This window comes from Brachycentrus maculatus, unplaced genomic scaffold (assembly GCF_059751285.1).
Source record: "Brachycentrus maculatus isolate JH-2025_06_01 unplaced genomic scaffold, ASM5975128v1 h1tg000036l, whole genome shotgun sequence".
NCBI lineage: Eukaryota > Metazoa > Arthropoda > Insecta > Trichoptera > Brachycentridae > Brachycentrus > Brachycentrus maculatus.
In genome coordinates, this window is record NW_028280790.1 from 555,279 (window position 1) to 571,907 (window position 16,629).

Genomic DNA, 16,629 nt, shown 5'->3' on the forward strand with positions numbered 1-16,629 from the left:
ATATTTATAGTGATTTTAAAACAAAGTTACATTTTCAGTATAAAATAGAAAATCACAAAGATAGTGCTAACTAACTAACTAACTACCACGCCGCTTCCCCGCAGGGGTAGGCAGAGAGAATAGAACGCCACACCACTCTGTCTTTGCAAACATTCTTCGCCTCTTCCACGTTCATGCATCTCCTCATATATACCCGCCGCCGATTGTTACGACTCCTAACCTGACCACTTTCAAGTATTTGGCATACCTGATCGTGCCATGTTTTTCTCGGTCTTCCTCTGCTTCTTTTCCCAATTACATTCGCCTCATAAATTTGTTTTACCGTTCTTTCCTCACTCATTCGTTCTACATGTCCAAACCATCTCAACACACCTTTCTTAATTTTATCGATTATGCCTATCTCAGCTTTGCATTCCTTCCTAATTTCACTATTCGAACATCTGTCATACATTGTTTTGTCGCACATTCTTCTGAGAGATCGCATTTCGAATTTTAAATATATAATGGAATTGTCGAAATTTTAAGTATACAATGGAAAATTACAAAGATAGTGTTCAAATATAAATTATGTTATATTGTAAACATCAATAAATATAAGCAAAAATACATATTCGACGACTTGCGCATTGGTGACCCTATAACTTCCGATATACTCGTACATACTTCATTAATTTATTAGAGTACGCCACTGACAGTGGTGAGGTACAGAACGCAAGTATGGTACAGAGTGCAGTTACAACGAGAGTATGGAAAGGATTCAGAAAATCTGATTTATGGTAATGATAGGGAGGATACACAATGTCTGCACTCATAAATATAAAGTAATGCTCAAAATGCTATTGTTTTAAGGGTTAGCTCTGCGGAAGAATTATTGCCTTTATCCGGGAATCGAAGGAATGGGGGGTGCGATACCATAGCGTAGCGGGAACGAAATCATTTCAATCAAAAAGGCGACGGTTGATTAAAAAAAAATACCTGGTTTGAAAAAAAAAACACATAATCTATAGCCATGTTTACAAATGGCAGAGGCATCACTTTTATTTTGAATAATAGACTAATGAGCACGTATTCTCTTTTGTTATACCGATGGCTCAATTCCATAGAATTAAAATTATGAATTTGTGAATAGTGGAAATATCAGCTTAATCTTTGTGTAGCAAGATTTTTTGCTTATGTACGAGTATTCTATATTTAAGTTATCCATTATCCATTTCTAAGATAAAATTATATCAAATCATGCATAAAACGTTTACCATAACTTTCATGTTATTGTTAATTTAATACAATACTTAAACTCATTCAATTTAAATTCATTTTGTTAGAAAAAATATATAAAATCATGGTTTACCTGCCTTGTTGTGTATATAAAATTGAATTTTGTCTAGCCTCACACCAGTCTAATGATGTCGGTTACAACGAAACCCTCTCACTGGTCAGACAAAATTTATGTAGAAAATTATAATTACATAGTTGTTATTTTATTCTATTAAATAAGGTTTATCTTTATGAAACTAAAATAAGAGTTATATTCAATTATAATAAGTAATATAACACTTTTTTACTTATCATACTATTGAACTTGAGCATCGGTATTGTATTCATTACAGCAGTCATTCTGATTCTACATACTTAAAACCATAATACGTATTAGCAAAAAATTATAACCTTCAACCCACCTCCGATTACATCATTAGGTAATTCGTTTGAAAATCATACCGTTTAAGTATAGAAATAACTAATGCAGTCAGTAAACCATTATACAGTAATATAATACACATCTACAAAAAAACCATCAATCAAGTATACAACTTCTTAAAGAAAACAATCACTTAAAACAAGAAACAAACATATCCAGAAGATATAAAAATAATTTTAAAATATCCAAATGCAACACAAAACAGTGCAAACAAAATCACATACACTTGCCTCCCTTTAGAAATTAAAAATACAATCTAAAAAATAAACTTGACGAACACTACAAACATGTACAGACTATAACAATAGAAAACTAAACAAGATAACTCCCTCGTAACGCATAAAAAATATATGTTCCCCAGTAATATTTTTTTTTATATATCACATGATACTATTAACAACAAAAATGAATAAAAAGTCCCTCTCCAAGCATAAGAGCTCAGTCTCTTTTTTTGGAGAGGCTTAGAGCAAATAAAATTATAAGATTGAATAGAAAATGTATAAAATTGTATAAAAAAAAATAACTACATTAAATAAATAAAATAAAAATTATAAAAAAATATAGAATGTTTATAATAATATTTCACTTGTAAAGCCGACTGAATCCGTACTTTTATTCCTCCTCCTTCCTATAAAATTGTTTGATTATTTTCTAGTCTGATGATATTGGAGAGCAATGAAACAGGTGGAACATGTTTCATAATTTAACTAGGTGTAGATGTTTTTTTTTAATATCAATCATAAATAACTTCCACTCGAAGCACTTTACAAGTATCAGATTATCAAATATATTAAACATTCGTGGAAATGATTTGACGAATATTTAAGAAAATAAAAAATAAAAATCACAAAGAATAATTGGTGATCACTAGATAAAAATAAATAAGTACACTCTATTCAGATAATTTTATCTGCATTGCACGAAAAGTATTAAAATTGATTTTACTAACAGTTTTTAAAAATAATTTCACTAATTCGGGTGTAAATAAATCACTATCAAAAACTGTGGCAACATAAGCTTTCGTATATATTCCATAAAATCATAATAGAAAATTATTACGTATTCATATTACTTCTCTGTTTCACTAGAAAAAAAATCTTATTCAAATTAAATCAATTTATTCACATGTATTCTTCAAAGATAAAATGCATATTTTTACACGCAAATTTCTTTAGCGCAACTAAAATTCTAACGACCTAGATCTACGTGGTGACTTTGATTCTAATATCTTGAAAATATTATTTTCCCGTTAATTCCGCGTTCATTATTCACGGTGAAAAAAAACTAAATTGGTTAAAAATCAATTTACTACACTCGCAAACCATAATCCAACGAGTGTAACAACCAATGACTTTATTATTCATTACCATTCCATTGCAATGACCCGATCACAGTTGTTATAACTTATTACCTAATGGAAGTTGTGATTAATTTCGTGATAAAAATGTCTAATGCGGAAACACGTAATAACGTCTTATCAACGATGATATCGTTGAATCAATTCCATTACAGAAAAAACATACATTATTCAAACTCGTAAAAAGTGTCACCCTATCTGATACTAAATATGAAAACTCTATGAAATTACTTAAGAACAAAGTACAGAAAACCTGAACAAACAATAACTAAAAACCGTTTTCATAAAGCGAAATATCAAATAAATAGAAAAAAAATGTACTCAAAAGATAAAAACCCATTTGGATCATAATCTGGACCATGATATCGTGTGAGAGAGTAAATAAAACACTTTGAGACATACAAGGAGGGGGAATGGATGGGACGCAACGCACGTCTGTCATGGGTCAATTTCTAGGTTTTTCTATTCTATTCTCACAACCAAATCTCTTGAAACCACAATAACTAATAAATTTAATGTTTTATTTATTTCAAGGCGCCAACTCTTTCTCGATCGTTCTCGCCCAGCTATCGCATACTTTTTAATTTACTCCACACGGTCTAACCATCTCAGAGAATTTCTAACCAAATTTACCTGCTTTAGGTTTACATTTTTCTGATTTCTCTATTAGTAATTACTACATATTTAAAGATACTCATAGAAACTCAGTCACGTGGGGACGGAAGGTACGTAAATAACAATCAGGCAGAGAAGTCAGTATTATTACCTAATAATTGAGCTATATTGAATACGATGTGTACATCACGAAAAAAATGGTTGAAGGGGAATTGGTTAGCTGGTCTGATAAAAGTCTGTCTAAAGCAGAATGGAAACGGTCAAATAAGCCTTAAAAATAACCAAGTGAAAATGCTTACATAATTGAGATCCGAAGTAAAATAATAAACAAACTTTTATGCGCATTAGTTTGTTATTTTATAAATTACAATGTACAAATGTAGGTAGGTAACTGTCGGATTAGAGATCTATGTCACGAATTTTTAACAACTTTTGACGAAAAACAAAATACTTTTCGTCGAAAAGGTACTGTTTGTTTACTTGTACTTCATTAATTACATTTACTTTCAAATAAATATTTTTACTATTGGTAAAAATCTGAATTTATTACATGTAACTAGTAACATACGCAAGCAACTAGTAAAAAATGTACACATTTGTTAATTTGGTTGTTAAAAGTACAGCTTATATTAATTTTAATCGACAGTCAATATCTACTCTAAACCGCAGTGATATATTATTGTTATAAATATATATTAATAAAACACATTAAAGTGGTTTTATCTCCAAAGAACTCATATGTACATACTTTCTAGCTATGGGTTAGTGACCTGAAGAAACTTTAAAACAATATTCTATTTATTATTTGCTATTAAACGATAATAAAAATGTGGTCCAGTACATTCTTTATAAATCAGTTAATCGGAAACAAGAAAAAACGTAATAAATAATTAGCACACATCGGTCTAGAACGAATTTCAAAAAATAACTTTAGACTTCAAAAGTATAATCATAACATCGAAATTGCTGCAACTTGGCCGAGATAACACGATAAGGACGTGTGGTAATAAAATATTTTCTCATATATACAAGTATTTAAGTATTAAATTTGTGACATTTCGGCAGCGAAATACTTTTAATACGATCATAAATAAATAATTATTCTATCACTAAGAATGTGACATTGGTACAAAATCTTACCATCTTTCACAACGCTCTTCGAATTATTAGAATTTCCACCACTCGGCAAAGTTTTATCTGTGGCACAATACATGGCTTTAAACTATATTCCAAAAATAAAAACCACTCTCACCGAATAAACAACGACATAGTTTTTAATATTATTTTTTAGCACAAACGCACCAAACACACGATAACAGACACGGCGGCCATTCCGGTAGTAAATAATTCGTCATAGATAAACTACCATAGACTATTATTTTATTTATTTATTTTTTATAAGTATTAATTTTTTTAATAATATTTTTTTTATAAATTCAAAAGTTTCAGATATTTATGGAAAATTAAGTTTGCGACCTTCATAAAAAAAAAACATTATTTCAAACATTCACAGAGAGACACGCCGCCATTTTTTTTTTGCTCTTCAGTTTTTGAAACTGAACTATCAACTCACGTTTTTTATTGAGGTGGAGACTGACCGGAGCATTTCGTCGTAACGTAACATGTTATGATGCGAACATTCAGGCAGTCAGTACACCGAGCCGAGCGCTCCATCCATAGTTTCGGATGCTCGGTGATGCTCGCCGCGAGTGATGTTACGACGTTATGTTATGATGAAATGCTCCAGTCAGTCTCCACCTTTAGGTACTCTGAATAACTTCCTCTCACATTAAAAAAATTTCAATAAAATATAATCTTAAAACTTTCAGCTCACAGCCCTCAATAGATGTCATGAATTTTTTTTTTAGTATTTGTTTTTTTTTAAAGAATTACCAGAATGTTATGTTTTGATCTTTACTAGAACATTTTTGATTTATTTATTTGCGGGTTTATAAAAGTGAAACAATGGATAAAAATATTTGAAATGCATTTTTTCTCTATGTTCTGCATAGACCACAGATTACAGATGTCAGTTTTGACGCATGCGAACTATTTAGTTTTTGATAAATGTAGATACCGAGATCGTTCTCAAATGTTCCGTGATAATTATTAATTTGAAACGATATTGAAATAAAAATTGAATTTTCAACATGCAACATCAATATTGGGTTACCAAAAAAACCGTTTTACGAAAATTCGGTTCAAAAGAAGATGAATGCATTGTTGCTTCCGACGCGGAGTTGGACGCAAAACTTGAACTGTTTCGATCCATTTCCGATAGCTGTATTTTATTGCAACGTGTCATCGATCAATATCAGGAACGTGTGTGTGTGTTAGCTCAAGAGGAGAATGCATTAGGTAGATTCCTCAAAGATGCTGGCAAAGGAGGAAGTGGGGCGGGTAAGCTTATGATAGCAGCTGGCAAAGGGATTTCGTATTCCGGTCAGCAAAGAATGAACATGAGAAACCCACTTCTGCGACTGTATCACGAGGTAGAGACATTCCGTGCTCGGGCGGTGACTGATACCCGAATGACTATTAATGCGATGGAACGAGCTCGGACAGAATACAGAGCTGCCCTCAGTTGGATGAAGGCTGCGAGTGCTCAGCTCGATCCCGACACAGGAAAAGGTGTACATAAGTTCCGGAAAGCACAAGCTCAAGTACGGGAGAGCAAAGCCATGTTTGATAAACTTACGCTGGATTGTTTGCAAAAGGTACTTTTTTTAAATTTTCCATTCATTCAATTTCTAATTGAGGTCATTTAGATTAAATATGGTTGCAATGCAATTTCGTTACTTCATACGGAATCTTAATATCCTATCATAGAATAATATGAATAATTGTCTTTGGTAAGAGATTATCGTAATGTGAAAAATAATTTTGTTTTAAATTTGATAGTGGTTCAAAGATTCTATTACAACATTTTTGGGTATGAGCTACATAAAAAAAACTAATTGTGTTTTCAAACGCCTCCCAGTAAAATATTTCAGTTAGGATCTTGCATTAGTCTAAATAAAAGCTTTCTTAAATCAACCATAAATGGCAGCCATGAACTCAAACACAAAGTGCCTTTAGATTTATGTGTGAATTCCAAAAATTTGATAAAAAAGTGTGGTTGTCAATCTTGGGTAGAATGGTGAATGTTATTCGTGTGTAAAGTAATCACTTAACCAGCCTTTGACAGGTCTTAAGCCCTGTAAATACTCAGGCTTCCATATTCTTATTAATTTATGCTAAGAACTCCATTTTGCACACAAAACATTTTGTTGGTCAAAAACTAGACATCCCACTTCATTAGACTAGACTTCATTATCTCTAATGTGTCTATTTTCTCCTTGGTGGAGACTTTGTTTTTTTTTGCAAAGTAACCAGAGACATTTGTTATTCACCAGTTCACTGTACTAATTAATTTAAAAAAACCTTTAAAAAAATTATTATATATAAAAATTACTTCATTTTTTTTTTTGGATTTCTTAAAAATAAATAAGTAACTGGCAAAATCGTGATAATGATAATCCTGTTTTTTTTAGGTTGACCTGTTAGCTGCGGCGAGATGCAATATGTTCTCACATGCTCTTGTTAACTACCAAAATGCTTTGGTCGGATTTGCCACTAAAGCATCTCAGACTCTGATGACCACAGCCCAAGGTCTGTCCGGACCACCGCAGTACGATTTCTGTATTCTCAAAGAACTCTCCCAAAATCCTCAAGATACTGAGCAAGAAGCAGAGAGCTCCAATCAGGATCAAAAAGACCAAATGCTTTTCTTCCAAGTATGTTTATATATTTTTACCTATTTTATGTTAGCAAGTACATCTCTACAAACCACTTTAATACGTTAATTGCCAGTCACGGTCACCGGTATACGCGTGATCCAGTCCATCAGCTGATGACCGATCACACGTAAATATTACATCTTCTTTTTCTAGATCCTAAGGATCTGTTTGTGCCTCCGCTTGTAACTCTTGGGATGTTGCCTCTCAGCTGTCTTTCCACCTTTTTGGAGGCCTGCCTGGGGGTCTGCGTCCTTCAGGGATTCCTCGAAAGGCCCACCTCACAATATCTTTCGTCTTACACATGCTCCGGATGTCGGTATTTCTTACTTGGTCTCGCAATGTGTTTCCGGCTATGGATTAGAGAGTCTTCATCTCGGAGGTTCGAAGTCGAGATTTTGTTCTAGAAGTACATGATCGTGATAAATATTTACATTATGTTAAACCTACTTACATAATATTAAAACTAAAGATATACTTTACAAAGTTAAAGCACAGACGAAATTTATAGTTTGGTTATCTCATGATATCCAGCTTTTCAGGTCGGCAATCAACGTATTAAAAGGCAAAATATATCTTCTTTAAAAAAATATATTTCTAAGTTGTGTTACGCCACACTTAAATGACTTTTGAATGAATCAAATAATTTTATTAATGATGTTTTTTTAGGATGAATTTAAGGATTTGACCGGACTTAATTTGGAAAAATCTGACATTGAGAACATAAAGAAAGAACCAAATAACATTGATGATGTTTTACTTAATATTGCGTCGGATGTAACCGATATAGGTTCAGAAACTAGTCAGAATGATAGTACGAAGCAATTAAGTAATGATTTAGCTGGACTTTCTATGAACTGCGATCTTTTTGAACAATTGGGTTCATTTATGCCTTCTCAACTATTGCAGGTAAGTTTTGTACTGACATTTCTTGGTTAAATTTTATTTTATATTAGTTAGTTTCTTCTACTTTTATTTTATTTGACCAGTGACCGGTTTCATTATTACCGACATCACTTGTGTAATGATGTCGGTAATGACGAAACCCTGTCACTGATCAAATAAAATAAAAAAAGAATAATATCAATAATAAAAATAATGAAAATACTATCCAGTTGTTGTTTTATGATATATTGCAGGTAATTTTTTTTGGTAATTTTCTCGTACAATTTTTATATTTATATTGAGTGATGGAATCACTAAACAGAATTTTGCAGCGCAACTCTAATTTTTCCAAATCTGGATAGCAAATTAACACGAATAGTAAAAAAATATAATACATATTTTTCCTAAATATTTACTTTTGCGGAGATTATACAGAAAATGGGTGTTAACTCCGCAATATGGTAAGCCACCGCAAATTAAAAGTCTATTAACCTTTGACACTGTGGGCCAAAGTGAAAAACAATTGTCTAAAATTTTAAACATTCATACAAATAAAACTAAATCTGTCATGAGAAATTCTAATTATTATTTATGTATTGTTTATTATCCATGGTTATTGTGTTGAATTTATATCATATTTTATTAATAAAAATGCGTTTTCAGAATATGCAAAATGAACCAATAAATATGACAAGTGCACTTCTACCACATACAAAGGAGAACATCGTCACCAGCAGAGATAAGGTGCAGGACAAGCCGGTAGCTAGCTCATCCTCAGAAAATGGACCTGTGAAAAAGCAAGATATTCAACGAAAAGACATGTCTGCCTGGTTCAAGCTATTTGCTGAATTAGATCCCTTGGCAAACCCCGACGCCATGCCGGGCGCTAATGCCGGCCAGAGTCACGCTGCTTAGTGTTCCTATTTACTTTTTGGAATAATGAATTCGCCTTATAACCCACCCATTCAACTTTGATTTAGTCATGCAACGACAGATTATGTTATATTCAGCATGGTGCCGAGAATATCGATAAAAACATTGACCTCGCGCTTATTGGATATAAGCCTAGTGTCCGCGTACTTTATCGCATAGTTTCGGTTAAAGCTTGACAGATGGCTCTAAACATAGTACATATTAATCTGAATTAGGATATTTTTGTCATTACATGACTGAATGAAGGTTGATAAAATATAGTTGACTCTCGATTTAGCAAGGCAAAATGGTCAAAATTATTTCTGGACAAGACTATTCATTACTCCAGTTACCACTTATCAACATGTATAAATGAAACATACATTGATTGACTCATAGGCACTAACATGCATTAATATATAAAAAATATTACAAATTTGTGAACGAATTCACTCCTGCAAATAACAGAGAAGCGCATTTTATTTCCACCTTAAAAGAAAATTTATTATAGAGTTTATGAATGCCTTAAATGGTTTTGTTTTTAAGAATGTATTTCATTTAAATACATTGCGGTCAATCTAGTGCAAATCAAGAGTCACTGTGTATATGCTTATTATTAGTATAACTTTTATTCTGAAGAGTGTGTAATTTGCATATAACTATATATTTCAATAAGGGCAAATGTTATTAAAAATTACTCTTCAAGGTTGAAATAAAATTCACAATAAAATAATTTGATATTGTGAAATTTTATTTGCTTTAAAATGTAGAATACATTTTTTAGTTCCATTTTCTCTTAGAGTAACATGGCTGAAACCAGCATTTGCTAAATGGAAGATTTCACCTTTGTTTATTCAGCTCAATGATGTAGGATGTACTGTTTGATCTTATAATCCACGTGTTTCAGCCAATGAAAAAATAGTATTGATTTTTTTACTGAGCTAGCACCTATGTTGTTAACAGCTCTTTATTATACTTATTAACCGCCCTACCCATACATAAAACATCTACTATATTATCGCCCGAATGCAACAAGCCATATCCTGTACGTTCAGGTACAAAAAAAGTATACTCGCAACTACAGAAACTTTTGTGATTCATCAAATTGTTCCTACTTTATCTACGCATGCGAATGAATATATCATACGGTGCGTTTACTATTTCGAGGTGAATATCACTGGCTACCTCATTTGCAGGATATATCGATATTATGTTGATTGATGTATTACATTCAATACAATATATATTTGTAAAAATATTCAAAAGAATATTATTACAAAAATTATCCAGCAACAACTTATGTTGGGAACTACTTACAAAGGATATAAAGAGGGTCATCAACCCTTTCAGGTCCCCCAAAATTAAAAAAAAATCTAGGTAGACAGTTACATTCCAATTTCAAAAAAAAAATGTCCTCTGCTCCACATACTGTTGTAATATATATGAGTGACAAAAATGTAAGCTTGGAATTTAAATAAATAATACTAATGATGAAAAAAATGTGGAATAACATCCGACATGGGACCTAAGAGCAAAATTCGATGTCAAATGAGATTCGACATTGGACCAGTAAGGGTTAATGGATCTATTGTTTTAAAAAATTATCTGGTACATTGTGAATAAATATTGATTTATTGAGAAATCTTATGAAAAAAAAACCGAGGATTTTATAGCTACTTTTTTATAATAACCCAAAGGTAGGGCGGTTAAAAAACAAAACCAATAACCGGCCATTATGAGACTGGATGTTTTTAAAGAGTCATTAAATTTGTGTTTTCACATACAAGAACACATTGCTTCTTGTAGATTATAATACATACTGCCTGATTTAATAGTTTAAGACACAAAAATATTTGTATTGTACTTCTATTGTATGCTTGTACTGACTTATATGCATTGCATTATGTACTTATAAAATACAAATATAGATCTGGTTCTTGCTAGTCAAAATTATGAAAAACAATATAAATATATACATATTTTTAATAGATTTTATTACACTTTATGTTTTACTGTAGTACAAAATAAACTATTTGAATTAAGGGGTATAGAGATACTAGTGTTCATTTAATTTTTTTTTGTAACCACCACCAAAACTTGAATCATTTAGAACCTGTAGATGAAATCTCCTAAAAATAATAATTATTTATCATTATCATCGTTAAGTTTCAGTGAACACTTCAAGTTTTTAGAATATTATAGATATCTCAACAGAAGGAAAGAAGGCAATGTGAAAAACTGGGCTTACATCCTGCAGCCGGCTTTAAGTACATACACTGCTAAGTACATTCTGCCCACGATTGGAAAACCATGTTTAATAATTTTTGTAACTTCTACATATTTTTGTGTGATAGGTACTACTCACGTCAGTTTTAACCGCCATCTGTAATAATTGTAAATCCTTCTCAAGAAATTTAATCAAGAATATTTGCAAAAATCTGCCAGTTGATGCTGCCCGTCAGTTGATAATGCGTTTTAAACTTTCGCCATTCTCGCCTATTTTCGGGAGTCCTCTTTAGCTCCTCATACTTATACGAAGACATGGGCTACTCGACGTATGAGGAGCTATATCCTTTAAATATGATAAATTATCGTAGCAAACCAATAAGCTTTAAAATTATCCTATCACAAATTAGAAAGAATTTTCTAATTCAGTTGGACAAGCAGTTTTTACTTAATTTTGTTTATTCCACTCTATTGACCTAATTTACTGTGGCTAAGAAAATGCAATAATATATAACGCTATCTGCATTGTAAGATACACCACACACGCTTCAGATGCCAAACCACCATCATGTTAATACCATATATTTATATATGTTTAGTAGATACGAAGTCAAGTCAGTGCAGCATAGATTTTTTTTCTTTCTATAATCAAATGTAAAAAAGTATATATGTAGATTTATTAAAATAGTTCTTATACCTTACACCAAAGAGTATCTAGTTATGTATTTTAGGCCATCGTTTTAACATTTTTACCATTTAGTTAAATTTATAATACATATATACATCTCATCTGTGCAATCTTTTTATTTTATTTTGTTGCAATACATAAAACTGTTGAATGCAACGTATTGAATACCAACAAAGCATGAATCTTGATATGAATCAACTGATATAAATGAATATTTGACAGGTTGTAATGATAAATAAAATAAAATAAAGTGTTTTATTTACCTTTTTCAGTAGATTTTCTTCAGAAATCAGATATCTTTTCTTCTGTATTGGATCCAGCTAGTGTGTAGTACATTGTTTTGTCAATACATACTTTATTATTCTATTTTATATGTAACACAATATTACATATATTATATTTACACATTTATTATATTTTATTTTTAAAAGACAATCACAGATAATATTTTATATTAAAATGTAAGATTAAAACATTAATTTATTGTATTGAGAAACCAAAGATTTTTTTTACTAGTTGTAAGTTTGATGTTTTCTTATTTAACTTAATACTTTTTAATTTCCATCAGATAGAATAATAATTTACTAAATATTATTCTGATGGAGGTTATTTTAAAGTTTATTTATGTTTGGTTCTTATTTAATAAAAAATCATATAATTCCTTAGAACATTCCAATTGTTAGCTACTTTAATTGTTTTATTTAGGAAATATAAATTTGATTGGTATTGTCTACCCTTTGGTACACTGGGGATAATTTTTAAAAATGGATCTATAGTTTCTAGCAAGAAAAAAAGTTATATTAGTCGGTTTTTCAAATTGCACAGATTTGATTTGGGCCAATGATGACATTTAAAAAAATATGAGTGACAAAACTTATCATTTTTAAATTATATACATACCTATTATCATTTGACGTTCAATATTGCGGATGGAACCGTTTTTCTTTACTGTGTGTATATTCGATATTCCAATAAACCTTGCTCTCATACTATTTTCTTATATGTTTCTACTATTATATTAACCAATGTATTCATACAAAAGTCATGAATATAGTGAAATTTCTCATTTAAATTTGGTTGAGTTCGGATTTTTTCAATCACAGCATTGGATGTCGAAGATAGATGTCATATTTTGTATGATTTCACGTTTTACATTATAATATGTAAGTATAAGTTATTGCACTAAACATTGAAAAAAGTATACAAAAAATTTACTTTAAGCTCCGGGGTAACATCGAACAAAACCAAAATATTTTATTCCACAATTTTTATTTCAGTTGAAACTTATGAGATGTATATTTTTTTCAATGTAAATTTCACTTCCGATTGAGAAATATATTGGGTAACATTGTTAAGGTTTGAAAAGTATTCTGTAATAAAATATATATACTGTCAAAAATGTTTAATAAATAAATCACTGATATACATTATTTGTTTCTATTTAACAAAACATTCTTTACAAAATTAAATCATGTCATAGTAAATATAGAATTGCTGTATGTGCTTATTTAAAATATGTATACACTACATAGATTTTTTTACAAGCAACCTAAAGAAAAAAAATATGGTGCCAACAAATAACCAAAGTGTTTGTCTCTACGATAATTTCTTTTTCAACACATTGTATTAGATATCCATAAAATGTTTTCGTTTTTGTTAATAGATTGAATTTTAGTTGTCCATTTTTTCAATATGTATTTTTTTCTCAACTATGTGTGCTTGATGATAATCTTTAGGATTTGTGACGAGACATGAGAAATTATTTATCATTACCTCTTCAGGATTGGGAGATCATATCACTTGATATTTTTCTATTGAAATTTTGTAAAAATCATAACAAAAAATCAAATGAAAATGACAAACAAATATTTGAGATATGCGGTACAATAAAGATTTAAAGGAAACACCAGGACTGGGATTCTGAACCCTATATCTAGGTAAAAGCATAAAATAAACAAAGAGCCATTCTAGTTTTTATCGGTAACATTAACTTCTTGACAGTACGGAACAATAATAATCGGTTTTAAAATGTCAAAACCATTAGAAAAAAGTCCAGAAGTAATATTACAAACAAAGATTATCTTTCCAATGAAACTGACTCACTGAAGTTAATTTTATTCACACTTTTCATTCTTGAATAAGCACTATTGATATTTTTATTTTCTTTATTACATTGATTGCGATTTGATACAAATATAATGTTGAACATAGTGTAATGTCAGCTTCGTGAACAGTTCCCACAGGATAAAGAAGGCTAGTAAAAAAAAACAAATTAAGTCTAAAAAAGCATGTATTAAAAAAAAGTTCAACATTTACTGTCTTATTTTGTAATGTTGTATGTTTCAGTTTCTGTGATTTCAAATTTCGTGTAAATTCTATAGATAATAAATGCAAGTATAAAGTAGCATTTTTTCAAGCAAAATAATGTCAGTATGACAAATAAAAATAATATGGATTTCCACCTCCTAATATTAGATATTGTTACTGAATATGTAGTACAATTTGTTGAAGTATTAACAAAATTAGTGAAAGCATTTTTTTTTAAACACCTTAACCCTGGTTTTTTTTCTTCATCAATATACGAGGGCCGACCCAAAAGTAACAATAAAAAGTAAATTTTAGACACTTAATTAAATGATTTTTTTTTTAATTTACACACTTATGTACCATGTTATGAGCCGAAAAATAAAAATAAATTGGTTAAAAACGGTAATGTTTGGAAGTTTTTTTGACGTTTTTAGTCTCCCGATTTTTACGTTTCGGCGAAATTTTGACGTAAACAAATGGAACAGCGCGCAAACATTAAATTCTGCTTCCTGCTAGGCAAATCACCTCAAGAAACACTGAAACTGCTTTAAATGCAAACTGCAAATTCAAGCTTTTAGAGCATCCTCCTTACTCTCCAGATCTTGCTCCTTGTGATTTTTTTCTTTTTCCTAGGATGAAAAGGCAATTGAAAGGAAGGAGATTTCAAACAATTCAAGAAGTTCAAGAAGAGTCACTCAAAGCTTTGAAATCAATCCGTATTTCAGAGTTTTTTACTTGTTTTGGGCATTGGGAAAAACGCTGGAACAAGTGCATTGCGTGTAATGGACAGTATTTTGAGGGTCAGTAAAGGTTTTTAATAATTTTAAATTTTTTTTGCTTAAAAAAAAGTTGTTTTTAAAAAATCACTGAAACGTAAAAATCGGGAGACTAAAAACGTCAAAAAAACTTCCAAACATTACCGTTTTTAACCAATTTTTTTTTATTTTTCGGCTTATAACATGGTACATAAGTGTGTAAATTTAAAAAAAAATCATTTAATTAAGTGTGTAAAATTTACTTTTTATTGTTACTTTTGGGTCGGCCCTCGTATACACCAAAAATAAATAATTTTTTGGAAGAAAAAAAATTTGCTCTTTTGTAAATAATTTTCATGTAAAAAAATTATGTTAATTTTTTTGTTTGTGCCGACTTAAATTCACAAAGTTTCCATAAAAATGTCAATGATGAAACTGACTAAAATTACAACACCTGAACATAAACTACAATAAATGTGCACTAAGTAATAGAGAGAACGAAACTGCCACAAAAATAATAAAATGGTTTGTGAACAGTTAAAATGTGAAATAAATATTTGCAAGGGCACCAATAAAACTGAAAGATTGTCAACATAGTTGTATCTAGCTAATCTATGTATTTAAAAATCTGAAATACACCTGAAGGTGTGTATTTTTAGCTCAAGCATAAATGATATGGTATGAATAATTATATGGCACCTATTATTTCACTGGGCATACGCATATGGATAAGTGGAACTCGACATTATTCTGCGCATTTGTTGTACATATACATTTATAGGGTGAATTTTTATGACCTTTCTTCCAAAAGTCCAAAAAAATTAAACTAACTGCGGTATCTTTATTATCACCATAAAGAGCAGTTTTTGGCATTTAAGTTTTTAAAGACAATATCTTTCAAATGTTAACCGCGACTGCGTTTCAGAATGTTCATTTTTAAGGCCCAATTTTCGGTGACGCATTCAAGTAATGTTGGATTCCAATGCCTTAATTGAAGCTGGCTAATCCTGAAAAGACTATACTCTACGTATTTCCAAAGAAAAAATTCTAGAGGTGTGATATCACACGATATAGGCGGCTAATTTACCGGTCCAAAACGTGAAATCAATTTCTCACCAAATCATCTCTCAACAGAGCCATTGTTTCACTCCCTGTGTGGCAAGTAGCACTGTCCTGTTGGAACCAAATGTCGTCGGGATCTCGGGCTTCAATTTCAGACAGCAAATAGTCTGTTATTATGTCACAATAGCGGGCAGCATTCATAGTAAGCTTGTTGCTAGTGTCGTTTTTTAATAAAAACGGACTGACAATTCCACCAGCCCATAAACCACACCAAACCATTATTTTTTTTGTTTTTTCCATGATGAAATATCAAACAATACTGAAGAAAATTACCATAACAGTTCAACAAG

General features: G+C 30.7%; 2 protein-coding genes across 3 annotated transcripts in view; one reads left to right on the top strand and one right to left on the bottom strand.

Moving 5' to 3' along the window:
- Eip63E (cyclin dependent kinase Eip63E) overlaps positions 1–5,009 on the bottom strand; it is a 190,530-nt gene extending 185,521 nt beyond the window's left edge. For both annotated transcript variants that reach the window (XM_088274906.1, XM_088274914.1), the window contains exon 1: positions 4,809–5,009. In XM_088274906.1, coding sequence (XP_088131032.1) covers positions 4,809–4,881 — 73 coding nt within the window. In that variant the 5' untranslated portion in view covers positions 4,882–5,009. The remainder of the gene's footprint in view (positions 1–4,808) is intronic.
- A 674-nt stretch (positions 5,010–5,683) lies between these two features.
- ICA69 (islet cell autoantigen 1-like protein) lies at positions 5,684–10,697 on the top strand. The gene is made up of 4 exons (XM_088274981.1): positions 5,684–6,385; positions 7,202–7,444; positions 8,114–8,353; positions 8,993–10,697. Exons 1-4 carry the CDS (start codon positions 5,819–5,821, stop codon positions 9,242–9,244), a joined length of 1,302 nt encoding a protein of 433 aa, XP_088131107.1. The 5' UTR covers positions 5,684–5,818; the 3' UTR covers positions 9,245–10,697.
- Positions 10,698–16,629: the final 5,932 nt, after the last annotated feature.